The sequence below is a fragment of the Triturus cristatus genome, chromosome 6 (genome assembly GCF_964204655.1).
Source record: "Triturus cristatus chromosome 6, aTriCri1.1, whole genome shotgun sequence".
NCBI classification, from domain to species: Eukaryota; Metazoa; Chordata; class Amphibia; order Caudata; family Salamandridae; genus Triturus; species Triturus cristatus.
Window position 1 is genome coordinate 955067494 of NC_140589.1, and position 16634 is coordinate 955084127.

Genomic DNA, 16634 nt, shown 5'->3' on the forward strand with positions numbered 1-16634 from the left:
AGTCTAGACTACAAGTGTTCAACGTTGTCCAGTTAATAGAATAGGTGTAGTGACAATGGACTAACATGATGGGCCAGATATACTTACCCATCTTTGTCTACAAAAAAAACTATGTATCAATCCTCATTAATGTGCTTGTAAGAAATGCAGTTATTAGTTATGCCCACCTCAAGTAATAATCTCAATCCTTTTCAGAGTGAACGGCTAAAGTCGCAAATTAAACCTTAGCTCGACCCCCTGTAGCTGTGGCACAGACCAGACTGAATTTACTTGGAGGCAATGTGTAAATTATTTGTAAGGAAATGCCTCTTTTGCCGTGATCACCCCAAAGTTTTGGATTGATGCTGCTGGTCTTTCAACTCTGACGTTGCTCATTAGACCTGCTAACCAGACCTCGGTGTCAGTGCTCTGACACTTAAAGTATATGTCTGACTGGTTCGCCCACAAATGGCATAAGTTGACTCCCTAATAAGTCCCTAGTGTATGGTGCCAGGGATACCCAGGGCCTGTAAATTAGTGTCCCTCATAGACTGCACCACTATATGTGCCACCACAAGTGTGACACAGAGCAAGACCCCCAGTCTGTCCTTGATGGCTGGCAGAGCAGTTTTCGAACTGCTCACACAACTTTGACATTTAAACTGATAACAAAGTCCAGACCTTCCTTTTTAATATATATGTCACTTCTAAAGCAGGCCTTCCAAGCCCTAAGGCAGGGATTTGTATATTTTAAAAGTGGGACATATGGTTTTATATATCCTAACAGTAAAAGCCCCATATTGTTTTTGCTTTAGAAAGGCTAGTAGACCATTGGCAAGTACAGGGTCACATGCCTACATCTCAGCTGTGCTAACTTCTGAATGGAACTACTAAAGTTAGTATTTCAATGTATCTGAAGAATTGCTACATTAAACACAACTCAATTTAATGTCATGTTTAAGTAAATTGCAGCTTTAGAAAGTTGCCACTCTATTGCCAAAGTTTTTCAGTGACTGTTTAAAGTTTCTGATCAGAAGACCTCCTTCTGGCCTCCTGGAGGGAGGTGTGAATGACTCTCGGGAATGAACACAAAGGGCCGTCCATTAGAAGAGGTGTTCTCCCTTCCTGACAGGACGACAAAACAGTTGTGAGCCAGAAAGGCAAACGTCAAAGGGTAAGCCACCTTTGATACAGTATTAATGGCAATGACAGCTAATAGCCTCCAGAAATCCCTTAATGCTTTTACCGATTTTCGTCGTTGCTCAACTTAAAAGTCAATTTCATCAAATCGTATATCATGCTAAGTGGCCCTAAGTCCATAAAAACTAAAAACTTTGTTGTACGGGGCAAAAAAATAGAAAAGATGGATAATTTTGCATACTTAGGAATTTATTTAACAACCAGATGAATTGGGAATCACTGTTAACAGCAAGAGCCCATTACACAAGCAGGGCCGTGGACGAGATATTTTGCTTTGTAAGTAAATGAGGTCACAAGCCTGTGAGGGAATAAATTACCTTATCTAAATCTTAATGCCTCTCTATCGCAACCTATGGGGCAGGGTTTAGGGACATCACAAAGACCGTCCGCTACAAGTATTGAAAAACAAAATCCCCAAAATACTGTTGATGACCCCGAACAGTGCCCCCACCCTCTTCTGTCATAAGGAATTGGGGATGGCGTTTGAGGATTGCATAGGTAGGGCCCCTTTAGTTTTCTGAACAGAAAGTCGGCTGTCAGAAAACCTAATATTTTCAACAGACGTAATCGTAGACTAAAAAACCTTGGACAATGCTTTAAAGATACCATATCTCATTTTTGTGAGAGATGAATAACATGAGAAAGGATTGGGGCATTTTTATGACACACCTGAAAGTAGTTCATCGAATGCAAAAGCTATAATTAAAGAGACATACAACACCAGGGCCATCATGCACTATCTACAACATGATGAGATGGGCTTTTTACGGATATTTGTCCCGCTGCAACATTATCTAGCTTTTTCTACTAATCTGCAGACTAGATTCTATTTAACTAGATTCCGTTTATGCACTGGGCACCTTTTGCTGGTATTTCCACTCCAAAGAGGATGGGCTTACAAGCTTATGCCTTGTCCATGTAATAACTTGGCAAGCCATTGCATTATGCACTTTATTCTATATTGCACCGTATATCAAGAGGCGAGGAGTCAATTTTTAGCCCCACTATTAAGGAAAATTCGCCCCTGTACATACATTGATGGTTTTAACTTTTTGCACACGTTGGCCACCCCTGATATCTGTATTGCGGTAGGTGCTTACATAAAATCCTCTATGGCTACTTGGAAGCGCTATGAGTAAATGCTGCTGATAACGAATGGTATAACATCATGCTGTTTCAACCTGATCCCTATCTAAAAATGTTATACTGTCGGAATTCTGTGAACTGTGTAATATAATGCTGCTCCAAACTGATTAGTTTATGGAAAGATTTTTTATACAGTCGGAATTTCATGAACTGTTTTTTGTTTTTAATTTATTGATTGATTGTTTTATAAACTGTGATATTTTTATGTTAAACTTCTATGGTTCTTCGAACCGAAATAGTTATTCTTGACTGACTGGTATTAAAAATCCAACTTCTCCGGTGTCAATTGCCACAAATTAAATTTGTAGCGGTTTCCTAGGCAGAAGTAACATTTATTAAACTTAATATTGTATCCAATTTGTTAAACGTAATATTAGATCCTAGTGCTTTCCTATGGAATAGCCAACCCTGCAACTGTGAAAATAGGTTTTGGGCCTTTTCACTGTTACAACATGTTTAAAATGAAACCTTTAAATATCATCCTTTTAAATACCCTGTCTTAATGGGCAGTAAGGACTACTTCAGTTAGACTTATAAATGTTTCAAAGGACAGTTCTAGGACTGTCAGGAGGAGTTTATTTGACAGGACGAGTTTGCAGATAAAACATGCACAGCCAGGCTACTGATGGCAGTCCTGCATTTGTGTTTGCTTTGTCACTGCAGTGGGTGGTGCAAAGAGAGCTGCAGCCCACTGGTGTCATTTAATTTACAGGCCCTGGGTAGACTTTGGGCATCATGTACTAGGGATTTATAGATAGTTAAGTATGTCAATCATAAGTATGTCGATTTTACCATGTTGAAAGGAGGAGCACATGCACTTTACCTCTGGGTGACAGGGGTAAAGGGCACAGATATATAACCAGCAGCATAGAGTTCGACAAAAAGGGGGTAAAAAAAATTGAGTGACCATGCCGAAAGAGCAAAATTTCCAAAGGAGCTGTCAAAGTTTTACCAACTCCTAAAATGGAATTGGGGCTGGGTACTCATTGGGTATTTGGAAGTGGTGTGTTTTGAATGTCTCTTCCGGATATCAAATCTGTGTGTTACATATCAGTGGGTTGCAACCGTAATTCTTGCAGAAAATCATTGAAAAGTTACCGGCTCCCAAGTTCGGGTGGTAACTCATTTACCAGAAGAAATGGTCTTCGATTTAAATGTTCAATAGCCTTGATGCCATCCTGGTGGCGGTTCGGCAGATGGCGTGGCAGATGACTGTATGTCATGCTCTGCAAGTTTATTTCCGTTCGCATGACTTTGTGTCCAATGTAAATAGTGGTTCTCAAATTGAACAGGTATAGTGTTGTTTGTTTTAAATTCTGTCTTTTTCACCACTTTATTATATAAATTATTCTCTCTTATTGGTGATTGGGGTTGGTGAACTTTATCACTTATTCTCGATATTCGGTCTGGGCACAAGGTAAACTGTGCTTGTTTATCTATTTCACGAACTATATTGAATCACTCTGGATTTTCTGAGACTTTCTATGTCTTTTTGAATGGGGTTATTCTGGACCTATTATTTGATCTTTTTGTCCATGCTCCGTTTATGCTTATTCCTATTATATTGCATATTCTTGTTATTTATGGTTGTTCCCACAGACCTAAAACTCAATGTCTACTCTATACTGAGCCCCTGATTCCGTACATACATCTACAGTGTACGGCTTATAGAAGTCCTACGGCCACTAATGTATTGTCTTTTTTCCAGCGCCCTGATGAAGGAATTTTTAGTGTACATCACACTTTCCAAAACGCGTCAGCGCAGTTCTGTCTTTTGTGTAATATGTATTGATTAATTTGTATTATATTTGTGTGTAGGCGCATTTGTCTTTTGTGTAGTATGTATTGATTATTGTGTATTATATTTGTAAGTAGGATATATTGTGTTTACAGGATGTTATGTGCAGTCTTTATTATTGTTTTGTTGTTTGTATTATTATTCTCTTCGGTTTCTGTTGAACTGTATATTGCATTTATTATTCCTCATCTACATTGCTGTGGGGCTCCTGTCATGTTGAAGTATTTATTGCATTTTTAATAAACATTCGTGATACCTGAAAATTATGATATGTACCCTTTTGATAAGAAATTTTGATAAATAATTGGTCTGTGGGATCTGTATATTTCTGGACGCATTACTGTGTTTAAAAAGCAATATTAGGGAGAAGTTTTTGTTGGAAATTACTGTGTGTTTTCCCTGCTTTCTTCTCCCTATTAATTAAAAAACCAGTGACCCTTTCATGTGTTTTTTCAAGCCTGAATTAGGGACCAGGGGGTGGTGTTTTGAAACTGGGAACTATGAATATTTTTGTAGGAATGCTGGATAGTCGATAAGAGGTGTAGGTCGCCCTGGCTCTCTGTCACATTGTATGTCTTTCCTGTTTAAATCAATTCTGGTAATTGGCATGTGACCAGCACACCCTATCGGTATGCAGCAAGGTTACCAGTGCAAGAGTCGGTGTGGGGGCTAACATTTATTCATTCACTGTTCTTGCATCATCTTCCTTGATGGTTAGCATTGTGCTCGTTTTAAATAGAAAATAAGGCTGACCACTAATTGTTTTTATTTATTTTGATGATGTAGTTGGTCACTTGCCACAGGATAGTATGAATGTGTGATTAAAACAAAAAGCCTAACTGAAAATGCTTGTATTATGAATAATGTATTCTGTTTTTCGCTACTACGCTAAATTAAAGCAAGATTATTCACTGGAAAGTCTGCCTAAGAAAATACTTATTGGGTTGGGTATCAATAGTGTATTCTGTAGTCTGAAAGTACTTGTTCGTGACCTCTGATGACCTTTTTGTTTTTTCTTTACTTAGTTGAGACAAAAAACTCTCATTAATAAACTTTCAAAAGATTTAATTTTTGATTACCATTAGTATCTTTATTATCTTTCCCCTTGTGTAGCACTGCTCCATAAAAGATCCAAACAGTCCCTTTGTCTTCAACCTGGAATCACTGATGTCTAATTCTAGCTACACTGTTTCAGGCAATGGGAAGACTTTCAAGGTAAAATACAACTTTGTGCATAATTTTTATTAATTGTATTATTTTGTGCTGTAAATTTTCTCAGCAGCTTATTTCTGCACATACATCCTAACCAGATTATTGACATTACATTACATATTGTTGCAGCAGAGATTGCTTGATTTAAAGATTGAGTGTAAATTAAAGAAAAACAAATCTTTCTGGGTTGGTGGTTGGCAATCTCTTGTGTTCTTTTTTCGTTTGTCATTAAATATGTAGATGCTGTTTGAGCGTGTGATAAAAAAATAGAATTCAAACCAAATACCACTAGAATGTTTAGAAGAAAAAAATATTATCCATGAGTTAACCTCCACACAACCTCGCAATAGCCTTTTAACGAATGATTTTGTGGCAGATGTGAGGCACGTATAATATTGAGAACGCCAAAGTTGCTTAGGGGGGACCGCTGTCTGAATCATGCGTTTTTGGTAGACACCTGTGCTTGTGTTTAGTGTCGGCTTTTATCCAAGCCAGGATAGGCTTTTCAGTGTTTTAAATGAGCCCTTGGGTGTTATCTGCAGTAATGTCCACGAGGAGACCTGGGTGCTCAAATGACAGGTCACACGAAGACATTGTTTGCATTCATTCACTCTTATGGTTTACTCATTAGCAGATTAATTTGATATCTTGGACAAACATTTTCTCAGAGCTCCGATACACTTGGGACTTACATGCAGCAGTAGTATGAGTTCACCGGGCTCATTTACCATCATTAGTCCACATTTATCTGTACAGTTGAAACAGCAAGCCTGGGGGAGCTTTTAAAAAATGAAGTGTATTTATTTATTTCCCACAAAACGCCACATAACGACAAACATTCAAATAGAGGAGCGACATATGCTGTGTCGCTGAGTCAGCAGAATTCATAAGTTTCTTTGTAGACCCGCAATACTGGTTAAGATATTTTTTCTATGCATCTATACTGTTGTTACCGCTGATCTTTCCAACAGCAAGATTAAGTAAATATGTCACAAGTCTAATATAGCATAAAATTGAAATAGCTTATTATAAAAGTGTAAGATCAAGTAATATAGTGAAATTAACGTAAACTTAATAAGTGTATTGCCATTATGATAACACAAACAACGTATTTGCAATGATAAAACGCAATTCTAAATGTCAGACCCCTGCCATGCGGCCGGTAGGAGCTACTCGACTCCAAACGTTTTCTTTGAGGTTGTTTGCCTCTGGTGTCTTGGGACCCATTGTACTATGGCTCTGGAAATGGAAGACAGTACATCCCTTTCTGCACTTAACTCTCAGGGTAGCAAGGGTGAGTAGTCGCAGGCTTCTAAGAGAGGTAGTGTCAGAACTCAACAGTAAACCATCTGCACAGCAGTAATAAATACTACACAATTCAACCAGGAATACAAGTCAAGTGTTCCTGGTTGCCATTCTCCTTGATCTCCTTATGTCTTAAGTTTTCCCATACTAATCCCACCTGGTTAACCCCATGAATAAGGTTCTGGTGTAGTCTTAGTTTCCACCACAAGACAAATGCACACACAGTTTACGTTTCCATGATCCTTACTCCTGATGATGCAGCGGGGAACACAAAAGTCCTTGTATCCCTTTCGAGAGCAGATCCAGTGGTCGGTCTCTCCTCCTGCAGGCTATGCCTGTGGCAATTGAATACCATCCCAGATGCTGTCGTTTACGCCATGTGTGGCCTGTGTTTCCGTACATGGACTGCCCGGTTTAGTTCTGTAGTGCTGCCACATGCCTTAAGTGTAGGTGTAAGTCAAGTTGCGCAGCTCCATCTGATCACTAGCTGGTGCTTAGCCCTACCTGGGCTATTCAGCCAAAGCAGGAAGGCCTCGAGCGGGCTATCACTCAGCAGTTATAGTCCCATTCATGCTGGTGCTCTTTTAATTGAAGTTGTAGCCCTAAATAGGCCAGTGAATGTAGATGTAGACTGACTTGGGCTGTGTAGTAACCTAAGCAGATGCAGGCCGAACTTGGCCGGTGCAGGCAACTGCTGGCCCAGTCGGGCTAACAGTCACCATGGAACATTCAGCCTTGACCTGGTCAGGCAGACTCCTTATGTCTCTTAGCAGGCAGGCTTCTAGGCACTAAGTCAGATGCCCAGCTCTTCCAGCAGAAAGTGAAGATTTCAGATGCCCCCTCACCTTTGGGAGACTGGCTTTTAGGCAGTATTCAGACCTGGTCACTCGACATTCCTTTGAGAACTCTGCAGAACACACTCTTCATTGATCATGAAGTAACTGGAACAACGTGGGGTGGTTTTGGTTTCACCTTTTATACTCCTTTTCTAGATGTGGATTCAGCGTTCCAAAATTTTGAGCCAGTTTGGAGTGGGTCCTTTTTCAAAGGTCCTACTTGGGCTGCTCTCCAGACATCGCCTTTGTGTATGCTTCTCATAGTAGATATTTAGGGCAGTCTGCAGACTGAATCACACACACACGTACAATGAAATGTGAGGATTCTGCACTTGGCTGCCACAAGTCTCTCTCTAGCTGTAATGAGAGACAGCTAAAAGGGAAGACCAGACCTTTAAACTTCCTCACCCTTTGCAACAAAAACTACAGCCTCACTACTCAACCCTTCCATCAACAATACGGCGGTGTTCAGGAAGAACAAATCAACTGCCCTTGTTGACAAAAGACCTCATAGAATCTTTAGAGGCAACTCTCTCTCCATCCATCTGACTTGATGGTCCTGGTCTGCAACTTCCAGCTACAGGAATGTAGGCAATACACTTCCACTGTCTGGGGAAGATGTCCGCATCCTCCATCTTGTGTCTAACCAAGACAGTGGTATTTAAACTTGATCCCACTGGCTTTAGTACTCAGACTCACTATCAAACAGAGCACTACTATTGCATATTTGAGACACGCGCCTTACACATACATGCCTTACACACACACACCCACACACACACACGTGCCTCACACACACACACCTTACACACATGCCTTACACATACACACACTACATACACATACACACACCTCACCCACATGCCTTACATACACGTGCCTTACACACACACACACACCTTATACACACACATACACCTTGTATACACACACACCTCTTACACACACCTCTCTCACACACACCTCTCACACACACACCTCTCACACAAACATACCTTACATACACACACACCTTACATACACACACAAACACACCTTACATATACACACACACCTTACAAACATACTCACACCTTTCGCGCAACTTACACAGATTGCCAGCGCTGAGTTGTAGACACAAACAGAACAGCAGAACTTTAAACAAAAAGTAGATTAAAAAGAAGTTGCACTATTAATTTTAAAACATGCCATGCGGCCAACACCTCTGTATGTGTTACACCCAGGACAGGGACTAAAGTCCTAGGCCACTACGATATCGTACTCTGTGTTCCCTTCCAGGTCACTGCGCAGGTCTAGGGACTCTCATAAGTTTGTGCTCATACTGAGATTACCGTGATGCTAGAGCCATAAGAAGACAGCATACCAGATATACACCCAGGTGGACCTTCTAGGAAGGGGAAAATTCCAGTACTATCCATGGGACAATCCAGTCTCCACATTAAATCTTTACAGGAAAACCAATAATTTGTCTCAACTGTTTGGTTATCTGTGAAGCCCTCTGGTGCCGTTTTGATTGTTGCTGCATTGTATACAAAAGTAAAATAAACTAATGTCCCTTATCAATTTATGTATGAATTAATTACATGAAATGCAATCACTAGACAATTAAATGTAAATGCCTGACTACACCAAAATCCCAGTGACTGAAAAATGTGCACAAAATAGAACATATGTAATTTGACACAGCGGGAGTCTTTATGCAGAAAGTACAGTAACCACCATTGTAACTTACTACTGAGTCAATATAGTTTAAATCTAAATTGTTTTCAAATCTCAATATAGTCTCCCAAACAAACTCTGCTACACAATATATAATCCTATTGGATTGATCTCCATTCAAAAGATGTAAGTCTCTTTGCAGGTTTGTCTTTAGTCCACAAAAATATTACTCTCGTAATGTGAACTTACCTTTGTTAGTCCTGGTCAGACATCTTAAATATGTATTCCAGTGAACAAAGATGACAGTGCTTATTAGAGAGCTGGCAGAATTTCCATTTCCCCTGTTATAGCAAAAAATCGACCTGGCGAAAATTTTTCACACAGCTCTTACATATATAGGGTTTCAATCTAGAAGGGAGAGAACTGCAAGAGTAACTGTTTATATCTACAAATTAAGGTTGGATGCACATTTAGTTTGTTTAATGCTCTGCATCCACCAAGAAACTCTCATCTTCTTTACACTGAACTCAAAGGAATTTGTTGAGAAACTTGATCAATTCTAGGCCAAAGGGATGTTTTACTTTGATAAATAGGTGTTAAGATTGTAAAACATGTCTAAAAAAAAAAAAAGGAGGCAAGCAGTCCCTTCACACAATGAGATTATACTGAAAGTTGATATTCAGTTTATCTGAAAGAAACACGTTAGTTAGATTCCTCACCTTAGAATATCCCCAGGCGTCAGACTGGATCCGGAAGATTTTTCGTCAGCAATACCCCTTGCGCGTCGCTAGGCGTCGTCTGCGGCTCCGCGTCCGTCGTCGGCGTCGTGCGCCGGGATGACGTCGTCGGAGTACTTAGACGCCGCCCTCGCGCGCTGACGTCAGTTCTTCTTTTTTCCGCGCCAGTAAGCGCAGATCCGGGAGAGCTACCCCTTTTAGTCTTTTTTGACTAAATCTTTTTTGATCATTTTTGATCCTTGTCTGTCGACATCTGGTGCCGGTAGGATGCCTGGGTTCAAGGCTTGTGAGGATTGTCATCGTCTGATGTCCGTGACCGATCACCACCGCCGGTGCCTCTACTGCTTAGGCCCCGACCACGACGCGGAGTCGTGCAACGACTGTCAGGCCCTGACTTCGAAGGCTAGGCGGGAGCGGTCCCGCAAGCTTCTCGAGCTTCGCCACTCGGCTCCGCGTCGTGCGCGATCCCGGTCCAGGAGGAGGTCCAAGGATCGCTCGCGGAGCCCTAGCCGACGCCATCGCTCGTCCGGCTCCAAGTCGTCGGGTAAGTCCAAACGCTCAAAGAAGTCCAAGAGGCGACATCGCTCTTCGGACTCCCCTCGCCGGTCGCGCGACTCGGCCGAGGGTCAGGGTGGTTCCACCCCCGCGGCTCCGGCGGAGCCGCAGGTGCCGCGTCCGCCCCCATACCTTCCGGTCCCTGGGGCTGACGCGGCGCCGGCGGAGATCAGTGCCTTCCTCTCGGCCATGAGGAGCCTGGCCCCGCCGTCGACGCCCGCTGGCGCGCCTTCGGGCCCCGCGGACTCGACTGGGCGACCTCGCGTGCCGGCGGCTCCGGCCCCGGCGCCGTCGACGACTCCGGTCTCGACGCCGCAGGTCCCCGCGGGGCCCTTGCCTGGGCCCCAGTCGACGCCGGTTGACCTAGTCACTCCTCCACCGGCGCCGACGCCTGAACCACCGACGCCGTCACCGGCGCCGCCGACGCCTGTGACACCGACACCCCGGTTTAGCCCTCATCCGGACCCGACGCCGGCACGGCGTCCGCCGACGCCGCATCCGGCGCCGCTTGAGTCCTACCATCTCTACAGTCCGGTTCCGATCATTCCTCCTGTTTATCAGGAATCGGAAGAAGGGGGCGACTGGGAGGGGTTCGAGGACCCTCTGGCTGTTCAGTCACAGCTTTCTCAGGACTGGGCAGATGAACTGGGGGAGGCCAGTGGGCTGGACACCTCGCCAGACACTGGATTCACTTCTCCTCCGACCGTGGCTTCGGAGGAGGGTGCAGCATTTTCTGTGGTGCTGCGCAAGGCGGCCGAGGCCCTTGGGCTCGAGTTGCCTGCCGTGGCTGTGAGGACTAACATCCTCACTGAGGTGCTTCAAACCTCAGCAAGCTCCACTGAGCCTCTGCTGCCGTTCAACGAGGCCCTCACTGACGTTCTGCAGGGCACCTGGTCCAAGCCCTCCACAGTTCCTCCTGTGGATAGGAACGTTGCCAGGCGCCACCGCCCTGCTCCGGGCGACCCCAGTTTCCTGTCCCAACATCCCACCCCCGAGAGTCTGGTTATCCAGGCCTCTACTTCCCAATCCTCCTTCCCGACCGCTCCGCCGGATCGGGATTCCAAGAGACTCGAGCAGTTCGGCAAGAAACTGTTTTCGTCCCTTAGTTTGGGCCTGCGGTCCTTAAATACCGCCTGTCTCTTGGACCGTTATTCCCATTCCCTGTGGGATACGGTGGAGGACGTGCTGCCCCTGTGTCCGGAGGAGGTCCGGACGCGTCTTACCCAGGCTTTGGCCGATGGGAGGGATGCAGCACGGCACGCCATACGATGTGGGCTTGACACCACGGACTCGCTGGGTCGGGCGATTTCCACCACGGTGGCGCTCCGCCGCCACGCCTGGATGCGGTCCACGTCATTTTCCGGGGATGTCCAGACAACCCTCATGGACATGCCCTTTGATGGCACTCGCCTGTTTGGTGAGAAGGCGGACAGTGCGCTGAACCGCTTTAAGGACTCCCGGGCTACGGCCAAGTCCTTGGGCCTCGCGGCTCCGCGGGCGCACACCTCCGCTTTTCGCCCCTTTCGTGGCCAAGGAAGGGGCGCCTCCTTAAGTCCGCAAAGCCACCAGCCGCAGAACCAACCTGCGCGCGGTCGCGGACGTGGCTTCCGCCGTGGCGGAAATGGAGGCCGACGTGGTCAGCCCACATCCACCCCGGCAGCATCCGCCTCAAAGCCTTCCTAGTCCGAGCTTTCAGGCCCATTCCACGCCAGTGGGCGGCAGAGTTCGCCATCACCTGCTCCACTGGCGGTCCATAACATCGGACAGGTGGGTGCTGCAAATCGTCCGAAGGGGCTACTCCCTCCCCTTCGAGACGACCCCTCCAGCCATGCCACCGCAGCACCACCGTATCTCGGGGGATCATTTGGATCTTCTCCGCGAGGAAGTTTCGGCTCTCTTGGCCAAGGGGGCCGTCGAGCGCGTTCAGAGTCCAGAAGTAGGTCGTGGTTGTTATTCCCACTACTTTCTGGTTCCCAAGAAAGGCAAGGGGGGCCTCCGCCCTATCTTGGACCTCCGGAACGTCAATGCCTTCCTCCGCAAGGAAAGGTTCAAGATGCTAACGTTGGCTCAGGTTTTAGCTGCCCTAGACCCTGGAGACTGGATGGTAGCGTTGGACTTGCAGGACGCTTATTTCCACATCCCCGTCCTGCCGGCCCACCGGCGTTACCTGCGGTTCACGGTGGGCCAAGAGCACTTTCAGTTTACCGTGCTCCCCTTCGGCCTCACCAGTGCCCCTCGGGTGTTCACGAAAGTGATGGCGGTGGTCGCAGCTCATCTGCGCAGATCAGGGGTTCCAGTCTTCCCCTATCTCGACGACTGGTTGTTGAAGGCGGGCTCGCCCCAGGCAGTCGTCTCCCACCTCCAGACTACGGCGGATCTCCTGCATTTGCTGGGGTTTTCCATCAACGTGCCGAAGTCACACCTGAGTCCCTCTCAGAAGCTCCTCTTCATCGGAGCGGTTCTCGATTCGGCGCGGTTCCGGGTCCATCCACCGGAACAGCGGGTCCGGGATATCCGGGCCCTGATTCCCATCTTTCGGCCTCTATCCCGGGTTTCGGTCAGGCTAGTGTTGCGGCTTCTGGGGCTGATGGCTTCCTGCATCCTACTAGTGCATCACGCCAGGCGGTGCATGCGGGCTCTGCAGTGGGACCTGAAGTTTCAGTGGGCCCAGCATCACGGCAACCTGTCCGACCATGTCTTGATCTCGGAGGGCACTGCACAACAGTTGCAGTGGTGGCTCACGGACCGCGAGTGGGTCATGGGCAAGAGCCTCTCCCTTCCCCAACCAGAGCATGTCGTAGTGACGGATGCGTCCCTCCTGGGATGGGGTGGCCATATGGGAGAGGCGGAGATCAGAGGCCTCTGGTCTCCGGCGGAGTCTCGTCTCCACATCAACCTGTTGGAGTTGAGAGCGATCCGGCTTGCACTGAAAGCCTTCCTTCCCTCTGTCAGGGGAAGTGTCGTGCAGGTGTTCACGGACAACACCACCGCCATGTGGTATTGCAACAAACAGGGCGGGGTGGGGTCGTGGACCCTTTGTCAGGAGGCTCTGCGCCTCTGGACATGGCTGGAACACCAGGGCGTCACCCTGGTGGTTCAACATCTGGCGGGCTCTCTGAACGCCAGAGCAGACTAACTCAGCCGCCGGTGCATGATGGATCACGAATGGCGTCTGAACTCCGAAGTGGCGCAAGGCCTCTTTCAGCAGTGGGGAGAGCCTTGGTTAGATCTATTCGCCACCGAAGAGAACGCGCAATGTCAGCAGTTCTGCGCGTTGGAATTTCCAAGGCGGCACTCGCTCGGCGACGCTTTTCGTCACGAGTGGAGTTGCGGTCTGTTGTACGCCTTTCCGCCTATACCACTTCTGCCCAGAGTGCTGAAGAAGATCAGGCACGACCGGGCCCAAGTCATCTTGGTGGCTCCGGATTGGGCACGAAGGTACTGGTATCCCGAGCTACTCAGTCTGTTGACCGATCCCCCGATACGTCTGCCCCTTCGGGAGGATCTTCTGTCGCAGCAGCAGGGGACGGTCCTCCACCCGAACCTGTCCAGCCTCCACCTCCATGCGTGGAGATTGAGCGGCGGCAGTTGATGCCATTTGACTTGCCTCCTGAAGTCTGTGATATCATTCTGGCAGCCAGGCGTCCCTCCACAAAGTCGGTATACGCCTGCCGGTGGAACAAATTTGTGGCATGGTGCACAGCAAAGGCTGTGGATCCCCTTTCCGCCCCTCTTTCTGAGGTTCTCCTCTTCCTTCTTTCTCTGGCCCGGCAGGGCTCTGCCCTGGGCACCCTGAAAGGTTATCTTGCTGCCATCTCCGCCTTCTTGCGGCTTCCTGATCAGCCTTCTCCTTTCAAGTCCCCTGTGGTTACGCGCTTTCTCAAAGGCATTACACACACGTTCCCTCCTGTCCCTTTTGTGATGCCTCAGTGGGACTTGAATCTGGTTTTGACATTCCTGATGTGCGCTCCCTTCGAGCCTCTTCACAATTGCCCTCTTCGTCTTCTAACTCTAAAGACTGCTTTTCTGGTGGCCATCACCTCGGCTAGACGGGTGAGTGAGCTCCAGGCTTTATCTTCAAAGCCTCCTTTTCTGTCTGTTCATCCGGACAAGGTTGTCCTTCGGCCTCGTCCCTCCTTTCTTCCTAAAGTGGTGACTCCATTTCACCTTGGGCAGTCTGTCACCTTGCCCACCTTCTTTCCGCCTCCGCATCCTTCTAAAGAGGAAGAGAGGCTCCACCGTCTGGACCCAAAACGTGCGCTCTCCTTTTATCTGGACCGCACGAAACAGTTCCGGGTGGACGACCAGCTTTTTGTTGGGTACGTGGGCGCTAAGAAGGGGAAAGCTGTGCACAAACGAACCATCTCTCGGTGGGTCGTTTTGTGTATCAAAATCTGCTATTCCTTGGCTAAAAAGGACCCTCCTGTTGGGCTGCGCGCCCATTCTACTCGGGCCACGGCGGCTACTACTGCCTTGGGACGGGGAGTCCCTTTGCAGGACATCTGTCAGGCGGCGACGTGGGCTTCGCTACACACGTTTGCCAGGCATTATTGCCTTGACAGCCAAGTCCGGAGGGATGGCTTCTTTGGCCGTTCTGTCCTCCAGGACTTTCTGGTGTGATCTTGGTTCGCAGACCCACCACCGGGGATGGTATTGCTTGGGTATCTATTCTAAGGTGAGGAATCTAACTAACGTGTTTCTTTCAGATGAACAAGTTACTTACCTTCGGTAACGATGTATCTGTAAGAAACATTAGTTAGTTAGATTCCTCACCGACCCTCCCATCCTCCCCGTTCTGCGAACTGACATCTAGGGTTAAGGTTATCCTTTTCAGGCCCCTAGATTTTATTTTTGGCACCAGTGTCGGTCTTTGCATGGCTCTGCGTTCCTGGCGCGGAAGGCTGTGTACAAGAACTGACGTCAGCGCGCGAGGGCGGCGTCTAAGTACTCCGACGACGTCATCCCGGCGCACGACGCCGACGACGGACGCGGAGCCGCAGACGACGCCTAGCGACGCGCAAGGGGTATTGCTGACGAAAAATCTTCCGGATCCAGTCTGACGCCTGGGGATATTCTAAGGTGAGGAATCTAACTAACTAATGTTTCTTACAGATACATCGTTACCGAAGGTAAGTAACTTGTTCAACACCACAATCACCTGATCCTCAGCAGTTAATACTGACAGCCGTTGTCTTCTGAATAAGGGCCTAGAGTCCGTAGAAATTATGAAAACCTTAAATTCAGGAAATATGCTGTTACGTGTACATTTAATACTACATTTTATGCAAATATAAATGCATGCCAATTACTTATTTCTATTCCATGATGTTAAGGCAGGACAAGGTTGCACCTTGTTAATTTCTGATGGATCGTTTCAAACAACATAGAAAAACGAACTGGTTTGCAAATTAACTACAATTTTCATGCATGCACTGACAGACAAACGTGATACATATCTTAATAGAAATTGAATTGGTTGTACATAAAGCAGTGTAAGTTTTGCGGCCTAAAAGACTCTTTTTGTAGTTTTCATTTGTGTCAAAATATTTGGGGCCATGGTCAGCCTGGATCTGGTGACTCGGTGGACTAATGCGTCCACTGCAGGGGCCTGTGTTCGATCTCATGGTCACAGGTCCAAATCCCTGTGGGTCCACTCAGGCTTTCATCCATCTGAGGTCGATAAAATGAGCACCATTGAGTTAGGTAACAATAAACATCTGTTATTAAGCACCAAGATGCCTACAGGTGAACATGCGCTTTACAAATACACATGTTATGTTAAAGTTTGAATGAAAAATTATTTCTGACCATTTTTCTCCATATCAATCTACCTCCTCAGTTAATAATGTGGCACAAGTACTTATTAATGTACTTTGATAAAAGTTTTACAGAAATCCTGGTATTTTTACATTAAATACGCATTTTTTGACCACTTAAATAATACTGACCAGTGGTGTTTAAAATCAAAGCTAACACTGTTTTGCAACTGTCCTTGAAATTGGACTATAGACCTTATTAGAGTGCTGATGCCATTGGTTCACTTGTTTCATAATCTCATTGATGTGCTGAATAAAAGGAAACTTGTAGATCATAGACATGCACTATTGCTGTCCAGCCTTAAGCTCTGCTTCGTCCAGTGCCCATTTTCCAGTCTTTTGACTGACATGTAATTTATGCAGAACAGCCCCTTTCAAGCTCTTTGCCTCC

General features: G+C 46.5%; 1 protein-coding gene across 1 annotated transcript in view; it reads left to right on the forward strand.

Annotated features, from left to right (window-relative positions):
* Nucleotides 1-16634, forward strand: part of IGF2R (insulin like growth factor 2 receptor) — a 1674612-nt gene that overhangs the window by 688883 nt on the left and 969095 nt on the right. The window contains exon 21 of the mRNA XM_085611652.1: nt 5237-5338. Coding sequence (XP_085467778.1) covers nt 5237-5338 — 102 coding nt within the window. The remainder of the gene's footprint in view (nt 1-5236; nt 5339-16634) is intronic.